This window comes from Micropterus dolomieu, linkage group LG01 (assembly GCF_021292245.1).
Source record: "Micropterus dolomieu isolate WLL.071019.BEF.003 ecotype Adirondacks linkage group LG01, ASM2129224v1, whole genome shotgun sequence".
Lineage (NCBI taxonomy): Eukaryota > Metazoa > Chordata > Actinopteri > Centrarchiformes > Centrarchidae > Micropterus > Micropterus dolomieu.
Window position 1 is genome coordinate 49,295,406 of NC_060150.1, and position 22,371 is coordinate 49,317,776.

Consider the following 22,371-nt stretch of genomic DNA (forward strand, 5'->3'; position numbering starts at 1 on the left):
CATTCACAACGGGTTCATTTATAACAGAAGATGGAAACAGGAGACGACCAGCCGAACAAAAGCAGAAACAGCAGAGTAACAAATAAATAAACACAGTCCAGCAGAGAAACTGGAAGTAATTTAAATATATAACTTGATGCATAAAGAATAAGGCAACAACAAGTTGACATGGAAAACCTAAAAGTGTCTGTGTCGGAATGTTACTGAGAGTGGGACCGTAATGACCCCAACGACAGGCAGACACGCACCCAGAAACCCCACAGAGCTCAGAGGACCCACGACCACATGGCCCTGAGACAGACATGCCCTGCAGCCAGGGGCCAGAGCCCCACCCCTACCAAAGAGGGCCTCTACAACAAAAGGAGACAAGAGATTCCAGGCCAAGGGACATGCCGCCCACCCATGGGCAGAAGCCTGAGGCCCATTTCTACACTGAACAAAATAATAAACACAACACTTTAGTTTTTGCCTCCATTCATCATGAGCTGAACTCAAAGATCTTTTTCTATGTACACAAAAGGCCTATTTCTCTCAAATATTGTTCACAAATCTGTCAAAATCTGTGTTAGCGAGCACTTCTTCTCTGCCAAGATAATCCATCCACCTCACAGGTGTGGCATATCAAGATGCTGATCAGACAGCATGGGGACTGCACAGATGTGCCTTAGGCTGGTCACAATAAAAGGCCACAGGCTGGCCACAATAAAGGCCTTAGGCTGGTCACAATAAAAGGCCTTAGTCTGGCCACAATAAAAGGCCACATGCTGGCCACAATAAAAGGCCACAGGCTGGCCACAATAAAAGGCCACATGCTGGCCACAATAAAGGCCTTAGGCTGGCCACAATAAAAGGCCACATGCTGGCCACAATAAAAGGCCACAGGCTGGCCACAATAAAAGGCCACATGCTGGCCACAATAAAAGGCCACAGGCTGGCCACAATAAAGGCCTTAGGCTGGTCACAATAAAAGGCCTTAGTCTGGCCACAATAAAAGGCCACATGCTGGCCACAATAAAAGGCCACAGGCTGGCCACAATAAAAGGCCTTAGGCTGGTCACAATAAAAGACCACTCCAAAATGTGCAGTTCAGCTCATGATGAATGGGGGTAAAAAACAAAAGTGTTTCATTTATAATTGTTCAGTGTAAGTAGTATTATTAGTTGTAGTAGTAGCATTAATAGTTGTAGCCTAGGAGTATTATTATTCAAAGTACTAGTAGCAGTGGTTGTAGTAGTGGTACAGAAATAGTAGTAGTGGTGGTAGAATTTGTAGTACTATTATTATTAAATTAGTTGTAGTAGCCTCAGGGAGGATTACTACTACAGTACCAGCAGCAGTATTAGTAGTAGTATTGCAGTTTCTCTGCGGTCGCTGTGATCGTCATATTTCTGTCATGTTTCAGTATAAAGCTGTTTCTTGCTGCTGATGAGCTGTTAGTGTGAAACATGAAGACTGTGTGTGAGAGTCTGCTGCCACCTGCTGGATTCACTCAGCAGCAGCTCCATCTGATCAATCATCTACATATTGATTATAGATCAGCATGCAGTGACACCCTGAACAGTCCGTCCTCAGTGTGAGACCAGCAGCTCATTTAAATAAGTTTTCTTCACACCTTTTTAAATTCATCAGAGCTGCTGAAGATTATTTTTATTGGTGATTAATCTGCTGATTATTTTATTTTAATGTCAGAGAGTCATGAACTCGACCATCCCAGTTTCCCAGAGTCCTGTGCGTCTCCAGAAGTCTTGTTTTTCCTGACCAGCAGCCCAAAACCCAAAGATATTCAAACAATACAGAACAGTTGTAAAGCTCCACCTGGAGGCTGGAACCAGCACTTTACTGTGTTTGTAAAACCACTGAGACCACTGACTGGTTATCAGCTGATCAGGAGTTTTACACTGTTGGTCGAACAAAATAAGACTGTTGAAGAGCTTTTTAAAACTATTTCTTTTGTTTCAACATTTCAAAGAGGATAAATCAATGAACTGAACTGATAAAGAAAGTAATCTGCAGCTCTGCTGTTTAAACTTTGTCTACAGTAAACTACATATTTAAAATATATTTGTAGAAACTCAGCAGCATCAACGGTTGTTCCTGTAGTAGAAGTATTATTATTAGTAGTAGCTGATACTCTGCTACAGCACAGACTGATCAATACAACCTCTCAGAGACGGGTCACATGCTGACTGGAGGGTTGTTGTTGTTGTTGTTGTTGTTGTTGTTGTTGTTGTCTCCACCAGGCGGCGGGGCTGAGCTGTGTGTTACAGGCAGAGGTGTTTATGATGCAGCTGACATCACGTGAAGGCAGCGCGCGCGCACACACACACACACACACACACACACCCCTCTTCGGTTACCGGGACCGTGTCAGACGAGTTTCTATTTTCTCCATCTTTCCCTCTGACCCGGAACCAGAGAGAGAGAGAGAGAGAGAGAGGACTACACTCTCTCTCCATCACATCATCAGACTCCGCCTCGCGCTCTCCGGTCTGTACCGATCCGGTCACAACAGCTGACCACCGGCGGCTCTGCGGCCGGACCGAGCGGCAGCAGAACCACAACATGGCCCTGCAGCAGCTGCCCCCGTGCGTGATAGACTGCGGGACCGGGTGAGGACACACACACACACACACACACACACACACACACACACAAGAACACGCATGGATGCACACGCTGTAAAGTATGTGACGTCATATGTAGCGAGCTGCCTGTGTGCGTGAACGTCGTCATGTCTGTAGCGTGCGGGCCTGAGCGCGTTGTTTTGGTTGGCATTAAAGGGCCAGTTCACTCAATACAGACAATTAGTGGATCAGTAGAACAACAATCATTAACAAAGTTACTTTAAACCGTTCAGGACGGAAATTAAAGACCGATAACATTAAAGCAACATTATGTCCTGAAATAATAATATGTTCAAACACTAACAGGGAGGCCGTCTAACATCACCGCTCACTGCGCCCGTTATTAGACTATGTAACACTGAAACCTCTCAGGAGAACGCCTGAACACTAACACGACTCTTCAGCAAGCGTTAACAAACGCAGGTGGGACCAAACGCTGTTTTACTAGTCCCAAGTCCCAAGTCAAAACCGACCAACCAGTTCTCACTGCCAAGTCGTCACATATGGACACATGATGCCCTTAGCATCATAGTTGGACACACTAAAGGCAGGTGTAGGATATTTAACTGAAGAGTCAGAGGAAGGAGGTGTTTGGCGTGGACAAAAGGCCAGAAACCGGACTTTCAACCAGGAGACTGGTGTTCGCTTCCTGTGTGAAACAAAAGTCAACACTGAATGTTTTTATTTAAGGTAGGTAACTTACGTAAGATAAGTCACAGAAGTAACATTATTTAAACCAAACCATGATCATTTCCTAAACTTAAACAAACTGCAGTGTTTCACAACGTTAACCACTAGTTTTATTTTGAAAGTCTAACCAGACATTGCATTTTCATTGTTGCTGACATGACCGCAGAGCCTGACATTTGCAAAAATGAGGCTAAAGGGTAGTTAGAGCGATAGATCTGTCATATGTGACGAGTTGGGATGAGAATTTGTTGGACAGACGAGTCTCAAGTCCTAAACTTTGAGTTGTGAGTCCTAAACAAGTCGTAATGAGCTCCTCAGCAGATTTTATACAGTTTCATATTTTAAAAACTCTTTCTGAATGAAACGTTAACCTGCACAGAAACAAAAGGCAGAAACAGTTTCACACAGCTAATGTTATTTCATTTCATGATTTATATGTGTTGATGCATAGTTTTTATTTATATAAATAAATAATTCAGCCTGTATGTGGGTTTGAGTTGGGGATCAAGTCAGCTGGAGTCAGAAGGCTCAGGTCCAAGTGAAGTTAGCTGTTTGGAGCAGAGCGTCCGCTGGTCGAACGTTCTAACGTTCTAACTTGAGTGTTGAAGTGTTATCTGTACTTCAGGCACAGGAACATGAATATATAAATGATACTGGACTCAGCTGACAGGCGTTATCTCCACATGTAAATGTTTGACAGACAGCATCAGGAGCTGATCCGAGGTCAGTCCCTGGTCTATTCTGGTCTGAATGTGGGACAGCTGGAGGAAGTAGAACAGGAGCTGCAGCAAGAAGACAGGCAGTCGCTCTCATTATTCAGTTATTAGAGGAGACAGTAAGGAGACGGTCACACTGAGAGGACAGTTTGGAGACGGACACGTTTCACACGACTTTATCACACAGACGTTTCTCTGAAATGCAAATATGGAAACAGTCTGTGCACAGATCCAGATCCAAGAACAAAGAGTGTTTAATGTAGTAGTCTGAGGACGTCGTCACACATCAGTTTCTGAATTCAAACATATAAATCACATGTACTGAAGCAGTATGCAGCGTTGCATTGTGGTCCATGGAGGCTGTGTATAAGCTGCTCTCTGGGTATGAACACCTCACCGTGCTGCTTCAGGTACAGGAGAGATGAAATGTGAGCCTTCGTGCTGCCTGATGACCTAACTTCACGTGTTGAGTCCGTGTTTGGGCCCAGAGCCAGATGTTGGGAACCTCCCTCCTGTCAGCTCTGGAAACTCTTCTTCACTGGTTCTTGTCTCTGTCTCGTCTCTCAGGTACACAAAGGTCGGCTATGCTGGGAACACAGAGCCGCAGTTCATCATGCCGTCCTGTAAGCATCAAACTCACCTTTGTGTTTTCCTCTCGTGTGGACGCTGTGCTGAAGCAGAGAGGCCTGGAGGGGGTTATAGTAGAAGAAGAGAAGGCCGAGAGTGTCAGGAGAAAGAACTGCAGCCCTTTGTTAGCGGTAGCTCGCTGTTCTGTCACTGTAAACTACCCGTCCTTCATGAGTCTGTCAGTTCAGGGGGTGGGGATGGAGCAGTGGATAAGACACATGCCTTTGGTGTGGTCGACACGGGTTCAGTTCCCCACAGTGACCTTCACCACTGTGTCCCTGAGCGAGACACTTAACCCCTCGTTGCTCCAGAGGCGTGCAACCTCTGACATACTGTATAGAGCAATTGTAAAGCGTCAGCTAAATGTAAACCTCATTCATTTAGCCAGCGATAATAATTTTCTGATGAAGCTGACAACATGAAAATGAAGTGTAGATACAAACAGACAGACAGTGACCTTTGACCCCACACTGCTCTCCACACAAGCAGGGGGGTACTCATGTTCAAGTGTGTGTTCTGGGTCAGGTATCGCCATCAAGGAGTCGGCCAGCGTGGGAGAGCAGGCTCAGAGGAGGCTCGTACGAGGAGTCGACGATCTGGACTTCTACATCGGAGACGAAGCAGTAGACAAACCCAACTATGCAACCAAGGTAGGAGGTGGAGGAGGAGGAGCAGGAGGAGGTTCGTCCATCATTGGTGTTGAGTTCATGTGTTCCTGTTTTGTGTGTTCAGTGGCCCATCCGTCATGGGATGGTGGAGGACTGGGATCTGATGGAGAAGTTCATGGAGCAGATCATCTTCAAGTACCTCCGAGCCGAGCCTGAGGACCACAGCTTCCTCATGGTGGGTCTCTTCAGTAATGTTACCCGCGGTTTAACAGCAGCAGAGGTTAAACTGTTGACCTGAACTGTGTCTGATTGGATCAGGCAGCCACTAACAGAGCAGCATTTTCATTCCTTGTAGAGGTCCTCGTGCAGGTTTAGGGGTCCTAGGGGAGGTTGAAATGGTCCTCGTGCAGGTTCCAGGTGTTCTAGGGAGGTTGCAATGGTCCTCGTGCAGGTTCCAGGTGTTCTAGGGAGGTTGCAATGGTCCTCGTGCAGGTTCCAGGTGTTCTAGGGAGGTTGCAATGGTCCTCGTGCAGGTTCCAGGTGTTCTAGGGAGGTTGCAATGGTCCTCGTGTAGGATCCAGGTGTTCTAGGGAGGTTGCAATGGTCCTTTTGCAGGTTTCAGGGGTCCTGAGGAGGTTGTAATGGTCCTTGTGCAGGTTTCAGGGGTCCTGAGGAGGTTGTAATGGTCCTTGTGCAGGTTTCAGGGGTCCTGGGGAGGTTGTAATGGTCCTTGTGCAGGTTTCAGGGGTCCTGGGGAGGTTGTAGTGGCCTTTGTACGTTGGTGGTCCGTCTCCTACGTAGTTACGTAGCCAAGATTGGCTGACGTTGAGGGTGAGAAGTGTCCAGCGTTCACACTCCGCTCTTTGACTGTAGTGAGTACACCATCTGGGTACCCACAGTGCATTCTGCCACACTTATGCACTCAGAGTAGTAAGGAAAGGGGCAAATCGAGACACAGCACTGGTCTATGTAAGGAAACTTGTGTGTGTGCAGACGGAGCCTCCTCTCAACACCCCAGAGAACAGAGAGTACCTGGCAGAGATCATGTTTGAGACCTTCAACATACCTGGACTCTACATCGCAGTACAGGTGAGACTCAGTCAGGTGAGAAACACAGACTCATCATATACAGCTGCATCATGGTGTCTCCCTCTATCAGGCCGTGTTGGCGTTGGCGGCGTCCTGGACGTCTCGGCAGGTTGGACAGAGAACTTTGACGGGCATCGTCATCGACAGCGGAGATGGAGTCACGCACGCCATCCCAGTGGTGAGACACGCACACTTTAATCTTTAGATCTCTATACACCGAGTTCACCTTTTTAAACTCTTCACTCAGCTCTCATCGCAAAACAAATGCAACCGTCAAAACACTAACAGGCCGGATCTTTACTGATACCTCCTTACTGCACGGACTGTGCTGCCTCGCAGTCGACAGGGATGAATCAGAAATGCTTTATGATGCGATATTGATTCTGCTTTTTGCTGAGAGAAACTCCAAGTACACAAAATGAAACAACACTGAACTACAGATTCACTACAGGATCACTACTGTACAGGAGAGCTGCAGGCGTAGAACCGTCTGTCCTCTCCGATCCACCTGGGACAGGATCTGTTTGATGTCAGATCCATCAGAGCATTAAAAACTGAACCCATAGATATATGTATTTTCTGCTCACTGATTGGTCGGCATGGCTGTGCGTCACAGGCTGAGGGCTACGTGATTGGCAGCTGTATAAAACACATCCCCATCGCAGGGCGGGACATCACCTTCTTCATCCAGCAGCTGCTCAGAGACAGAGAGGTGGGGATTCCTCCAGAGCAGTCGCTGGAGACCGCCAAGGCCGTCAAGGTACCCTGGTCCTCCTCATCTACTCCTCTTCAACACTAATCCCAGATTCCTGATCCTTATTCCCTGGATTTCTGTGTATTTCTAGCTGTACTTCTGTGTGTACCTCTGTGTGCAGGAGCGGTACTGTTACATCTGTCCGGACATTGTGAAGGAGTTCACAAAGTACGACTCTGACCCGGGGAAATGGATCAAACAGTACCGCGGCGTCAACGCCGTCAGTAAGAACGCCTTCCACATTGACGTGGGCTACGAGCGCTTCCTGGGTCCTGAGATCTTCTTCCACCCCGAGGTACCCTTACAGAGCTGTTTAGCTAGGACCAAGTACAGCTCACCTCTGGTATAATATTAATTCCAGTTACAGCAGTTTCATTACGATGTTCTCATCATTGTGATGAAAAAAGCTCCACACGGGGGTTAGTCTGTGACTTGTCAATAATCAGAACCATTCATGCTGAACCAGTTCAACATTTAGAAAGTTTGCTGTATCGCCTCCACCTTTTTATCATGTCCCGGCCCATCCAGGCTGTGATTGGTCAGTCCACGAAAAGTGACATTGATAAGCAACTTTATGCACACGTTTGGATAAAAATGCACCTGATCTTCTTCCTACTCCGTCTCCACCGGTGGTCACAAGAAAAGAGTAGTGGCAGCTTGTGCGAAGTGCCGATACTCAAGAAATGTCCCGGTACGCCAAAGAGTAAAATGTGCCGGTACTGCGTAGTGGTGAGTACCGGCCCACTTCAAGTCTCTTGGCTGTTGCAGTGGTGCTGAGGGTAATGATTGAGCTGCAGTTTGACCAAAGTTGCTTGAAGGATGTGTAGGACTAAAAAGGCAGATGAATGGTGGCGTGGGAGGAGGCGGGACCTAAAAAGAAAGATGAAAGCAATGCAAAAACACACAATGAAGGCCAACTGTAGAAAGCATAAGCCGCATCTTGAGGACATAAGGTCATCGTAATTTAGCCTCTCTTAGCTCATAGTTTTGGTTTTGTGGCACATCTGCTGTCTGATTCTGTTTTCTTCAAACAAGCTGTAAAAACGTCACGTTGCTCTGTAGCTGCTGAAGGAGGAAATGATAATACAAAATTTTACTTTAAATATAAATGTGAGCTTATTGCAAAAAATGTCAAGTTCAAAGCAACGTTAGGAAAAGGCTGAAGGTCCTTTAGCTGTAAGCAGGAGGACAAAGAGGCGGTTAAAGGGTTTAAATTTAAACTGAAGTTCAGGTGAAGCTGAACAGAAAGGTTCACAAAGATTCATTGTGTTTTTCAGTTCGCTAACCCAGACTTCATGCAGCCTATCTCTGATGTCGTCGATGATGTCATTCAGAGCTGTCCAATCGATGTGAGGCGACCCCTGTACAAGGTAACTCACCTGAGTGCGTTTCGTCAAAGCAAACCGCAGGTGTCTGATCCTGTTAACTGACGGTGTGTTTGTGTGTCAGAACATCGTGCTCTCCGGAGGATCCACCATGTTCAGAGACTTCGGGCGGCGACTGCAGAGAGACCTGAAGAGAGTCGTGGACGCCCGCCTGAAACTGAGCGAAGAACTCAGCGGAGGACGGATAAAGGTCTGAGAGTTTTTAAAAATTTAACACAGACATTAATTTCCTGGTAATCCCATTTACAAAACTGATGCTGCTATCAGCAAGACGATGGATTCATGCAATAAACAAAAGAGAAATGCTTCTGAAAAAACAAACATCTATGAGTCTAGTCAGCATCAGAACCAGGTCCTCTGACCCCTGACGCGGGTTGTCCTCGTTTCCAAGTGACTAATTTTAGAGGAATGATCTCTGAGCCCTGAATCCACATCTGCAGTCTAACCTGGAACACTGAGTAAAAAGATGGTGGATGGTTTCTGTCTGCAGGCAGTCTGCAGGATTAAGGTGCACCAGATACCTGTTAGTAGCTACGACCCCATACACAAACCACCACTGGAGGTCACATGTCCATTTTTCAACGGGGGGTTTGTTCAGGGATCGCCAGCAGATCAGAGACGGACCAAATGATCAGCAAGCAAAAAGACAAATATACTGAATACTGGAGAGAAACGACCAAATCACAAAGTAAATTCCATCTAAAGAGAATTCACAACTGACCTGAGCTCAATAACACGTCCTGAACTAAGAAAAGTGGGGGTTTTTTGTATTTTGTTTATATGTGAGTTTCTGCTTTGGCAACATTATTTACCTAAACATTCAAACCAATACAGGTTAATTGATTGGATTGGTTAATTGGTTATTTGAACTGAGTTGAACTGACAGTGAGTGACTCTCTGTGTTTGCAGCCGAAGCCGATGGAGGTTCAGGTCGTCTCTCATCACATGCAGCGCTACGCCGTCTGGTTTGGAGGCTCCATGTTGGCGTCCACGGTAACCACACACACATTTATACTTCTGTACTCTGGACACTCCCCCATGATCCTGACTTTAACCGAAACCTGATCCTGACTTTAACCATAAAGCCAGATGTGAACCTCCAAACATCCCTTTGAGTTTCCTGAATTCACTGTTTCCAGGTATGAAGCTGAAATCAGTCAACAACAAAGATAAACACCGTTTGTTTGTTTGTCTGTTTGTGTTTCCAGCCGGAATTTTTCCAGGTGTGTCACTCTAAGAAGGACTACGATGAGATCGGCCCCAGCATCTGTCGACACAACCCCGTGTTCGGCATCATGTCCTGATGACAGCAGCAGCTACAGACGGCTAGCGTGTTGACCTGCTACGTTGTTAGCTTGTTAGCCTGCTCCCCATTAGATAGCCAGAAAGCTAGCCTGTTAGCTCCTTTTTTAAGATTGCTGGCCTGTTTACCTGCTATCGACTAGCCACCTGCCACTTAGCCATTAGCCTGTTAATCTCTTGCCCCATTCAGTTTTTAGCCCGCTAGGCTACTAGACTGTCAGCAGGCTAGCTCAGTCTCACCAAGTACACAGACTGAAACATAAGAAACAGTTAAACCAATAAAATTTCCCCTCAGAGAACTTAATACTTCTACAAAACACAAGAGAACCTTTATCCAGAAACATTTAAAGTTGTCCAGACCTTAAGATGAGGTCTAGCTAGCTGACAGTCTGCTAGCTGCTAGCCTGTTAGGCATCTTCAAACACCTAGCATTGTTTAAGAGTGGAGAAGACAGACTTGTTTGAGAGTCTTCTTTTCTCACAGCGATCGGCAGATCACAGATTCAGATCCAAAACATCTTCACCTTCGTCCAGGAAGACATCTAATCCATTCATAACAAATCCAGTTCCAGTAAAGCTGCGAAGATACTGCCAAAGCCTCCACCAACAGTTCAGGGCCAGTGTGTTGGTCTGCTGCAAACGAACCTCTGAATGAAGGGTGAAAGATTTCTTTAAGATTCATTAATTCAGAAGTTCTGTTGACACTAATCCTGTTTTTTCAAACTGTCAGTGATCGTCTCTTTGTTTTGTTTCCTCTTCACATCCCGTGTTTGTGTCCAGTTTAGATTTCATTCAGCTCCAAGCAAAGATAGTCTGATCACATGAAGTCTAAATTCAGATTGTTGTCACACCTCAAGCTCAGTGATGTCGTCTCTAAGCTAACGGCATTAACAGCAATGGCTGTTTCAGTTTGTAAAGCACTTCACCAAAGTGAAACAGGCAGAAGTGAATATACCAATCGCAGCAATTCCTTTCATATGAACTGATTTCTGTCTGTACACGTCACGTTTTCTCCAGCGCCACCATCAAGACTAAATGTCCCTTTTCACCAGCACTTAAACAATCTGAAGAACTACTGCTATGAAACTGACCCAACACGTTCTCGTCCCAAGATTTGACAAAGCGTCTGTATTTGATGCAAAAGATACCCTTCGGCGTCCGTAGGAAACGCCTTTTTAATACGTGGTTAGCGTTCGCAGTCCGGTTAGGTTCAGGCACCAGCACTTCTTGGCTAGGTCTAGAAAAAGACCATGTTTGGGTTGAAATAAGAACGTTACATTATGTAACTTACAACATCCAGTAACTCAGCTTTGGCTTTTGGTTTCAGACGGTGGACGGGCCAGACTGGAGCTACTTGAAGGCTCAGAGCGTCTCATACGGACGCTGAAGGGTACCCTGTGCGGGAGCATTGGTTTTATAAATAAATATAGGCTAAACACACAGCTAACTCTTCAACATAATATTAACTCTAGAGAAGAGAACTGGAGTTCCAACTACGATTATTGCCCAAATAGAAGTAAGACAAACAAAAAGTAACAGGAGTCGTTTTATTTTTTTACCTCAGAAACGCCAAAACTCAGTGAGCGAGTACAATTCACCTTCTTTAATTTGAATATCTTCATGTCGCTCAATAACTTTATTGTTTTGGTTACTTTAGACACGACAAACACAAACTCAGCATGAGGTGACGACCTGTAGTTTCAAACTGAAGGACTTAATCTGAATCTGGATCAACCAAGCGGGAAGCTTCCGGTCAGCGAACGCGGAAGTACTTTAAACCTGCATTCTATCGAACAGCCAGCAGGGGGCGACTCTTCTGGTTTCAATAAGAAGTCCGCCTCTGTTAGAAATAATGGTAAAATGTTTCTACTTCTCAGCTGATTTATTCCCTCAGTAAACACTTTCCTGATGAGTCAATCAGGCTAGAGTGACTCGTACCCACGCCACTGTGTAAATTTAACCAGTGCCGTTGAAAAAGCTTCTTAGGAGTCGGCTGTTACATTTAGTACATTTAGTTTTGTTGTTATCAGCCCTGTTAAGATGACAGTTAACGTGAATTACAGATGCACCTCGCTAAGCTAGCTAGCTAGCTCCGCACACGGCTGTTAGCTCCACTGTCTTGTCCAAATATGGTCACATGCGGTGCCGCTGGTTGCAAAAAATCAACATGGCGGCGACTTATCGGCCAAACTCGAGGCTTCAAAACGGCGGTCCACACACCAACGGGTGACGTCACCATGACTACGCCCACTTCTTCTATACAGGCTGTGGCATGAACAGCACAAACAAACTACAAACTGGTTTCTACTTCCTCTTTGTTCTCTGGGAGGTTTGATAAATGCTTAGTGACGGCAGCGAGCAGGTCAGCAGAGAGCTGCAGGTAGCTTCATGTGTTACTGTTGGTTTCTTTGTGTTTCTGTTTACTTCTCACGCAGCTCAGCTCATAAAGACACGTGTAGCTGCAGAAATATTGTATAAAAACTGCAGTTTGTATTTAATAGACGTGAGATCGCGTGTTTCACAGCCTGTAACGAGCTGCTGCACTCAGAGTGTTTATATTTGTAAAGACAGATATTATAAAGTTAAATCCAGACAATACAAATACATAAACTGTAGATACTGTAGAGCCAATCAGCTCCAAGCCACAAACAGCACCGCCAGCTGGAGCATGGTGCGTTCAGGTACAGTCAAAGTTACACGGTACACTAAACTGTTGATGCTCAGGTCCGTCTGATGTGCGTGTTGGACGCAAGCTGTTTCCATGGCAACGTGGTCCAATGAAAAGGAGCAGTATTTTGAGTGATGTGAGCAGGTCACCTGACCTGACCGTTCACACCTGTACCTTCACTTCCTCTCCACGTGCTCAGTAACTGGCTAATTCCAGTCCTGCAGGTGGCGCTGCGACGACACGTATTAATTAGCGCAGCTGATCAGCTGTGATCGGAGCTGGCCTTGTGGTTTGGACCTGAGTCTCTGGCTGGAGGACGGCTGAGTGTAAAAAGACAGATGATTTAGTTTTATGAGGACGTCCAGGGAGATCAGCTGAACGTTTTGATCCTGAGCTCAATAAACTCCTTAAACCCCGACTTTCCCGTCTCTCCTGCTAAAACTGGATCCTGTTATTATCAGACTGCAAGCTGAGAACATCTTTATTGGTTAAATATTAATAGTGTTTTCTCTTTAATGTAGCGTCAGTTCAGATTCAGGAGGACAATTCTTTTGATTTTCCGTCCATCTATCACTTATCCATGCAGGGTTGTGGGTGGAGGGGTGACTCACGCAGACACATGGAGGCCTGGGACGACCAGTGTTCAAACCCACGACCCTCTTGCTGTGAGGTGTTAACCTCTGCACCACCGTGCCGCATGGAGGAGGATTTATAAACATATTAATACGTACAGTAGGGCTAAACGATTTTGAAGAAATTATCTAATTGCAATTATTTTGACTGATGTTGTGATGTGATTTACGATATTAGAGGGAATCATCATTTCTACATGATTATTCTCATTTTCAGACCTGAGATTTAAATGAATTGTTCAGCCCTAATATATAGAATATATATGTTTTTCGCATCATTTAACACCTGCAACAAGGTGCATCTCCTGCAGCTAATGCTTCGCTCTCTAACGGAGATCTCATTGGTTTAAACTGCAGAAGAACATAATCTATTGGCAACTGGACCGCAGACGTGTTGGTGATACTCACAGTGAGCCTTTAATATCCATTTTAAGTTAAACTTTATGAATTCTGCTCTTATATTAGAACCAAAAACTTTAAATGGGGTTTAAAGCTGAAAGAAGAAGCTAAAGAACGAAGGAAAAGGTTCAGAAATACAGGTGCGTCCTGTAAAACTAGAATATCAAGAAAAAAGCTTAAAGTCAAAACGTGAAACTTCTTCTGGATTCATATTAAGTGAAATATTTACTTTTTTATTTGTTTTAATCTTGATGATTTCATCTCACAGCTCCTGGAAATCAAATAGTATTAAAATAACAGAGAAACATCGACCTGAGCAAACCACGTTTCCTTCACTTGCGTCTTTTCCTCGCGTCTTAGTCCCGCCCACCGGGATGCAGGGAACCAGGGGCTGAGCCACAAACAGTGAAGCCGACCGACCCTGCACGGACGGTTCCATGTAGGCCCAAAAATGAAAACCCTGTGACATCCCGTCGCACACAGAAGATGTAACCGTATTGCTTAGATTATAAACTCTCAGCGAATCTAAAACAACTATTCGGCGGCCAGAGACGCTGCGTTGGTGTTCGGCAGGCGAGCCTCGTAGTTAATTAATTAATTAATCAGACGGCGGCAGCTGATCACAGCTGGGGCCAGTTCAGCGCAGACAAAACGGAGCAAAACGTTTTTCTTTCAACAGAAACGGTGGTCCCCTGAACACCCTGCTGTGTACGCAAGCGCACTGCATTTTCCTGGCTTTTTAACACCGTTGTGTTTACAAACTCGTTGCAGTTGATTGGGTGACACCTGAGACACGCCCACCAAACTGGAGAAAACACACCTGAAACCCGTTGCAGAACGTTGCGCAACGTTTCAAGGAAACATGCCGTTCAATCTGAAAACGTTGCAAACCGCTGCAAAACGTTTTGAGATTGAACTCTCCCCCGGATCAGCTGTCAGTCGGCTCTCTAGAGATTTGATGGAGTTTCTTTTTCATCATTACAAAAAGATATTAATGACAGAAATGATCATTATGAAATAAACTTCCTGTCTGTCCTGACAGCAGCTCACCTCAGCCTGCATGGAAGTCACACTATATTAAAATGATCCAGTTTGATACGTTCATTTAGATTGAATTATGGCCGTTAATGACATCTATAGATACAGACTTTATTATCGCCATCATGAAGGGCAGTTTATTAGAGAAGCAAATAGTGAACTGCATCCTGCATGCAGACTTGCACGTACAAATCACCAGCAGTAAATATTGAACTACAAGAAGCCGGACACTTGCAAGCCTTTAATTAGTTATGTAAAGCTTTTGATTGGACAGTTAAGTCCTGGAGATGTAGTGACAACAGCTGCTCATGGGGCCCCAAATTCCAGGTTTCTGTCCCGCTCAGAGGATCTTTTCTACTGCTACAATACTCACATTATCTGCATTTATATTTATTATGTATGTATCAATTATGTTATTGAATAACCCAGAATATGATGTCTTGGGATTTATCAGGCTAAAGGTTTAAGAGAAATTGAAATGAAGTTGATACTCAGTTTTAGGCTTTCGGCCCGTAACTCTTTGCAGTGATGCACTTGAGTTTAATGTTTCTGTCATGATGCATCACATAAGGGCTTCCCAGTAAGGGGGCGTGTCGGCCAGTAAAAGACTTCCGCGCAGGATGCACTGGTGTTTCCTCGCTCCTCGGAGAGCAAATAAGAACGGCCTGCAAGATGGTGGAGCGGAACAACATCCGGTTCAAGCCATGAAACGACAAGTAAGAGAGTTGAGAAGCAGCCTCTGTCCTAAATAAGTGTGTCTGTCAGGAGGAGGCTGCAGATTAGTGACGTGATGTTGCTCCTCCGGGCCGCTGGGGGCAGCAGCGCCGCAGCTTCACTCTGCAGAATCAGTGCAGAGCTGCTCGAGCCAGCAGAGAAACTTCTGATGAGAAGATTCACAAACACACTCTAACTTTTAAACTCTTGCGTGAACCGGTGTGAACATGTGGTCGGAGCGCACGTGAGCTCCGTTTGCGCATCTGAAAACATCGCGATGTTTCCGGTAAGTGTTAATTTACTAACGCGACTGATCTCAGGAGACTTTCGGTGCATCAAACCGTCCGTGTGGCCCTTTACTGCGGGACTCCTGCTGCTTCACGCCAACGCTTCATAGCGCTTCACCCGAGAACTGCAGCGCTGGGTCTAATTATTAGCCTGTAAATAAAAGAAAACGTTTCCATTCTGCAGAGGAGCAAAACCAACACATACAATTAGACTATGACTAATTTAAAAAATATATATTTGTCACAGTAACTAATAAAAGTCCGTGTGTGCACAGGACACACCTGGAACAGCTGGAACAGGTGCAGCGGCGCCGGGAGAGGCGCTCACATTACTGAAAAGGAAGTCTGAGAACCAGACAGTTCTGTTTCTGACCCGGATGGACCACATCATCTTCTGCTGGATCAGTATCAAATTAATATTAACAAAGAACAGGTGCAACTGGACATCTACTCTGTCCGTCAGCAACAGACTCATCAGTTTCAGAGGCAGTTTGCAGATATTAGGGGTCCCACACAGAACTAATGTCAGGTCGGGTTTATCTAAAATAAAATGCATCAGCCTGTGCATCACCTGGGTCTGTGTGGCCTGCTGAAGACGTCTGGACCGGGTCTGTGCTGTACCTGGCTTATGATCCAGCATCTTCTCTACCGACACATTTAAGCATATCAACACTTGATACACAGATATGAATGTTGCATCAGGCCCGTTCACACTGGCTCCCCCAGGTTTCCTTTCACATTTTCAAAGCTAAAATATTATTTATACTAGGGCTGGGCGGTACGGCCAAAATGTTACCACGATAACAAATTTCATTTGATCTGGATAAAAGTCAAATCATCGAGTTTAAAGGCTCTTCATCCTCTCATCTCCGTTATAAACACCTGCTTTTCAACACTGACTCGTTTGTTGCCACGTTTCATATGGTTAACCAGCTCACGGACCGCTTCACATTAACCAGGAGTTTATTTTGAAAGTCTTACCGGACGTTGCAGATGCAGCCAATTGTTGCTAACTTGACCGCAGAGCCCTACAGCTCCAAAAATGACGCCAAGGGGACTTGACCATTTCACTGGGGCGCCGCACATGGAGACAGGGGCACGGGCGCCAGTAAAAAGGGTCTAGTCTATGGACTGAAAAAAGATTTGACTTCATTTTCCTCCTTGAACTGCGATTGGTCGGCTTGTTATCAGCGCATTTCCTCTGAGCTCCCAGGAAGCGCTCCGTGCTTTGAAGCCAGTTTCGCCAGCAGCTGCAACACGGGGGAAACTTTATTTTGAGCGTCACAACCCCGCGACTCGTTTCACTGTCAGAGTTTGATCAACAAAAACACACTCAGGAGGAACTGAAACTCGTCTCTGGAGCATCATTTAATATGTGCAGCTGTGTGAAGGTTATAAAATTGATGGTGAAGGTGACCTGGAGTTCAGGTGAGGTCCTGACTGTGTTTGTCTCGTCCCTCTGCAGGTTGTTCAGGTGATCCAGGAGCAGGAGGAGAGGAGGAGGGAGGTGGGCTGCCAGTGGGAGAGTCCAGAGGAGGAGAGGAGGGAGGTGGGCTGCCAGAGCGAGTCAGCAGAGAGGAGAGACGCCGCCGTCCAGGTGGACCTGCTGAGCCAGCAGCTCAGCTGGAGACACTCAGGTGAGACGCTCCTGAACGCACCGCTGTCAGCTGACCACAATCTGTCAGTAAGAAATACTCACCTGTCTGTGTGTCCAGGTGTGTGCGGCGTGGCCTGGCAGTGTGTCTCTGTCAGAGCGGATGAACCAGGAGGGGGCGCTCTGCTGCAGCACTGCAGCTCCCACAGGCCGGACGCTCACCACGGCGCCCCCCTCTACCTGCTCTGCTCCCACCACGGACACACGCCGCTACCCACAATGCCTCAGTACGGACCACCTGCGCCTGCGGACCTCCTACAGACCCCCTCGCCACCCAGCATGCCTCTGTGCGGCGTGTCCCCCAGTGCAGGCAGCTGTGAAGCTCCTCCCCCTGGACTCATCGCTCCTCTGAGCGAGGAGGATGAGGAGGAGGAGGAAGGCTCGTTCAAACATGAGAAGAGTGAGTTGCTGAGCTCTAGTCACTATCAGGGACACCGTCACGCTCTTAAAGGGGACACGTGTCTTTGTTCCCAGAGTGACTGCGTTCCCTCATAATTTCTTCTTCTCTGTTCACTCTTTCTGCAGATGAGCGTCTCCGTGGTAACAGACGGCCCACAATAACGACGGACGGGCAGAAGAAGAAGAGGAGGACCAAACACATCGCAGGAAGAGTCCAGCCCAGGAGGAAGAGTCCCGGCAGCACCGCCCGCCGACAGAGGGAGGTGGACGATAAATCGCAGCCTGACCGTCGTCAGGCCGTCGTCCAATCAGAAGGCATACCTTCAAAAGGCAACCGCAAGACGCAACGAGGAGAGACACGAATCCAACGCACCCAGAAAACGATTGTGAAGAAGAAGAAGGAGGAGGGAGGAAAGAAGGGGAGGTGTAAGCAGGAGCAGAGGGAGGATGAGTCGACGGTGGAGGAACGAGTCAGACCTGTGAAGAGGGACGTGGCGGTTAGGCCGAGGAGGAAGGCGGTCGGTCCACCCATCAGATACCTGATCGAGTTCGAGGAGCGGTCACGTGGCCCGTTGGCGACCAATCACAGCAAAGCAATGGGAGCCAAAGCTGAAAGGAAGCTGGGGTTGGAGCATCAAGAGGACGAGGACGAGGAGACGAGAGATGGGGTGGAGCGAACAGAGCCGACAGACAGCAGCAGGGTGGAGTCCCCTCAGGACGGAGGAGGCGGAGGGTGGCAGCTCTGTCAGGTGGGTCCTCCTCTATATACACTCAATACACTATATTTCACAGAATGGATCATACAGGATTTAAATGTTTAGTTTCCTGTTCGATAGTCGTATTTAATGAAGGCTGAATGACTCCAGGCCACTGGTTCCCAGAATACCTGGGGTCACACAGTGAAAACTGTTTTTTTCCTGAAACCTTTTAGGAAACGTCACCACATGATAAGACACTTCCGCCCAAATGTTGGGTGTTTCAGCTGAATGTTTCTTACCTGAATCCAATTGTTTATGTTGGGTCTGACCTGGATTACTGTGTCAAGTCTGAGCAATGTTTTTTAGCCAAATACTAATATACTTAAAGTTCAACTTTCTCCATTCATAGACAGTTTGTCTTACTGTGGACTGATGGACATCCAGGCTTTTAGAGATACTTCTGTAACCCTCCAGCTTCATGCAAGTCAACAACTCTTAATCTTAGAGCTATTTGGGTCGAAGCATGGTTCACATCAGGCAATGCTTTAAGTTTTATAGGGCAGGGCAGAGATGCTCTCAAGTCTTTGAGCCAGAGTCCAAGTCAAGTCTTAAGTCTCTCGTGGTTATAAAGCTGCATAGCTGTAAGGGATTCTGTAACTGTAACCTGTTTTTCACTTACAGAGCACAACCATGTGATGTACAGTGACATTAATGACAGCTTATTAACTACTGTCAACACACTACCAGACTCTCAAACCAGTAACCTGTTTGCTGCCGACGTTAATAATTAACGTGATGGCAGCCAGGGGGACGTAAATGATTACGTTAATCGACTACCACAAGTTTGGCAAGTAAACAAACGCTCATTCATCTTTTCACAACATACAACAGTCGGAGTTAACCTCCCGTAGGTCGTAGCTAAAGCAAGAAGAAAGCTAACGTTAGATGGCCGATGCTGAGCTAAACATGTTTACTAACCTCAGGTTATTAACCTATTTGCGTTCAGCGCTTCTTTGTTTGGGTCTTGTTGTAGGAAGTTTTAAAGCCAAAGTTTATGATGAATGGCTCAGCAGCTGCCGTTGTTTGTTGTCCTCTCCCACGTGTGGCCGCGCGCAGCAGATACTAGGCCTACATATAACATAAAACATATAATCGTTTGTGTGGATGATGTGGTCCTGATGGCATCATTGGTCCGTAACCTTCAGCTCTCACTGGATCGGTTCACAGCAGAGTCCGAAGCGGTTGGGATGAGGAGTAGCACCTCTAAATCTGTGGCCATGGTTCTGAGCAGGAAACTGGTGGAGTGCCAACTCCAGGTAGAAAATGAGTCGTTACCCCAAGTGAAGGAGTTCAAGTACCTCGGGGTCTTGTTCACGATCTACCGGTCGATTTTTGCTCCTACCCTCACCTATGGTCATGAAGGCTGGGTCATGACCGAAAGAACAAGATCATGGGTACAAGCGGCCGAAAAGGGTTTCCTCAGGCGGGTGGCTGGTGTCTCCCTTAGAGATATGGGGAGAAGCCCGGCCATCCGCGGGGAGCTCAGAGTGGAGCCGCTGCTCCTTTGCGCTGAAAGGAGCCAGTTGAGGTGGTTTGGGCATCTGGTAAGGATGCCTCCTGGACGCGTCCCTAGGGAGGTGTTCCAGGCACGTCCAGCTGGGAGGAGGCCTCGGGGAAGACCCAGGACTAGGTGGAGAGATTATATCTCCACACTGGCCTGATAACGCCTTGGGATCCTCCAGTCAGAGCTGGTTAATGTGGCTCGGGAAAGAGAAGTTTGGGGTCCCCTGCTGGAGCTGCTGCCCCCGCGACCCGACCCCGGATAAGCGGATGAAGATGGATGGTGGTAGTAGTTTCAGCAGACAGTAGATGTGTTTCCATATACGTTTTTTTAATGCACATTTTGAAGTATCTCATTAAAAAGGTTGATGGAAACGGCAAAATTCCAAAAAGGTTTTTACGCTCGCTTGAGGTTGATTTTTGTCGAAAAAGAGTAAATGCGCTAAATGGGAGATGCAAACACTTTTACCAACTAAGTTCTGGCGTAAAGAACTTGTAACTACGCTTGCTGTAGCCTGGTTTATTAGCTCCAAACAAGCTGATGGAAACACTTATTTAGCATTTCCTTTTTTGTGACATTTCAAAACTACGCTTAAAATTGGCATGACAATTATATTGAAACATGGCTTGTGTTCATCTATTTTTGTGACTTAGATGAAGATCAGATCACATTTTATGACAAATTTATGCAGAAATTCAATTCTAAAGGGTTCACATACTTTTTCCTGCGACTGTAAAGTGAGACTTAAAGCATAATAAACCCTAAAACACATTAATACATCATGTATAGTGTTTTTAAAGCATACATAGAAAGAGTGGTGAAAAGAATGTGAAACAAAAGTGGCTTATAATGCCGTCTCCAAAGGCGTTTCAGAGAATTTGGCAGTACATCCAACCGGCCTCACAACCGCAGACCACGTGTCACCACACCAGCACAGGGCCTCCCCATCAAGCATCTTCACCTCCAAGACCGTCTGAGACCAGCCACCCGGACGGCTGCTGCAACAATTTGTTTGAATTTCTGCACAAACTTCCAGGAACCATCTCAGGGAAGCTCATCTGCATGCTCGCAAGGCCATTGAAGAGGAGTGAACCAACATTCCACAGACCACAATCAACAACCTGATCAACTCTATGTGAAGGAGATGTGTTGCACTGCATGAGGCAAATGATGGTCATATCAAATACTGACTTGTTTCCGGATCCCCCCAATACAGTGTACCTGCACATTTTCAAGTGGCCTTTTATTGTGGCCAGCCTAAGGCACACGTGTGCAGTCCACATGCTGATATGCCACACCTGTGAAGTGGATGGATTCTCAGCAAAGGACAAGTGCTCACTAACACAGATTTTGACAGATTTGTGAACAATATTTGAGAGAAATAAGCCTTTTGTGTACAGAAAGTCTTAGATCTTTGAGTTCAGCTCATGATGAATGGAGGCAAAAACAAAAGTGTTGCGTTTATAATGTTCAGTATCGTAATATCATACTGTAATTTAAAACATACACACACCCCAGTTTGTACTGTTGAAGCATACCTGAAGGTAACAAATAACACTAGTACACATACGAAGTGAACACGTCAGCCACGGTGGGCGCCATGATGGTAGAAATGTCAACATGTAACCTAATAATTCAGCTATGTTTAATGTTACATCTTTTTCTGAACCACGGTTTGAGAACTGAGTCGATGTGATTTCTGTGTTCCTGCAGGCGCCTAATTTGAAATCAGTAAGTAGTATTGGCTTCTACTCACCTGCGATAACACCTGTCTGTCTCTCTGTCTGTACTCAGGTGTGTGGTCTGACCTTTACCTGTCGGTCGGCGCTGCAGCTCCACCTGTCTGTCCACAGAGCAGGACGCCACCTCAGCTGCCAACCCTGCAACAAGAAGTTCAGTTGCGCCAGCACCCTGCATCTGCACCATCGCCGCCATCACAATGAAGGTTGGGCGGCATCCGGTTGCGCCCGAGCAGCTGATGAGAAACAGGAAGATGAGGTCCTTCCACGTCCCACCAAGGCTCATGATTGGTCAAGATGCAGAAAGCGTGCGCGAAGAAATCCCTGGTGGTGGGTCGACTACCAGACCACCATAAGGAGGAGACAGCAGGAGCGAGATGGAGCAAGGGGGAGGAAGAGGTGTAGAGAAGAGGTGGAGGTGGTGAAACGAGTCTGTCTGAAGGAGGAGGGAGGAGGAGAGGAAGGACAAGTAAAGGAGAACAAGGTGGAGGTGACACAAGTCTGTCTGAAGGAGGAGGGAGGAGGAGAGGATGGACAAAAGGAGGTGGTGGAGCAACCTCAGAGGCTGAGGAGGAAGATGGTAGGCCCACCAATCAGATATCTCCTGGAGTCAGAGGGACAGTCACATGGTCCAGGAACAGCCAATCAGGACAGGGGGTGGGAATTTAAACATGGAAATAAACCACAGAACAAGAGCGAAGCTGGGGGCGGAGCTTCAAATGACACGTCAATGATTGACAGGTCTGAGGAAACAGAACAGACAGACAGGCAGGCAGGTCGGACCAATC

General features: G+C 46.5%; 3 protein-coding genes across 3 annotated transcripts in view; all 3 read left to right on the forward strand.

Moving 5' to 3' along the window:
- Window positions 1–22,371, forward strand: part of LOC123968066 (NACHT, LRR and PYD domains-containing protein 12-like) — a 583,923-nt gene that overhangs the window by 269,019 nt on the left and 292,533 nt on the right. The gene's annotated exons all lie outside the window — the stretch shown is intronic.
- LOC123968035 (NACHT, LRR and PYD domains-containing protein 3-like) overlaps window positions 1–22,371 on the forward strand; it is a 49,782-nt gene that overhangs the window by 14,537 nt on the left and 12,874 nt on the right. The gene's annotated exons all lie outside the window — the stretch shown is intronic.
- On the forward strand, window positions 2,423–10,761 carry LOC123968220 (actin-related protein 3B-like). Its single transcript, XM_046044834.1, has 12 exons — window positions 2,423–2,609; window positions 4,598–4,653; window positions 5,183–5,307; window positions 5,390–5,500; window positions 6,259–6,354; window positions 6,425–6,532; window positions 6,971–7,114; window positions 7,230–7,403; window positions 8,386–8,478; window positions 8,558–8,683; window positions 9,403–9,486; window positions 9,702–10,761. Exons 1-12 carry the CDS (start codon window positions 2,563–2,565, stop codon window positions 9,795–9,797), a joined length of 1,260 nt encoding a protein of 419 aa, XP_045900790.1. The 5' UTR covers window positions 2,423–2,562; the 3' UTR covers window positions 9,798–10,761.

What these genes read in the sequence shown, in the direction of transcription:
- LOC123968220 (XM_046044834.1), top strand. Translation starts at nt 2,563, where the DNA reads ATGGCCCTGCAGCAGCTGCCCCCGTGCGTGATAGACTGCGGGACCGG. An exon ending in AGGACCACAGCTTCCTCATG is followed by an intron (nt 5,501 to 6,258) that starts GTGGGTCTCTTC and finishes GTGTGTGTGCAG; the next exon opens with ACGGAGCCTCCTCTCAACAC. An exon ending in AGACCGCCAAGGCCGTCAAG is followed by an intron (nt 7,115 to 7,229) that starts GTACCCTGGTCC and finishes CTCTGTGTGCAG; the next exon opens with GAGCGGTACTGTTACATCTG.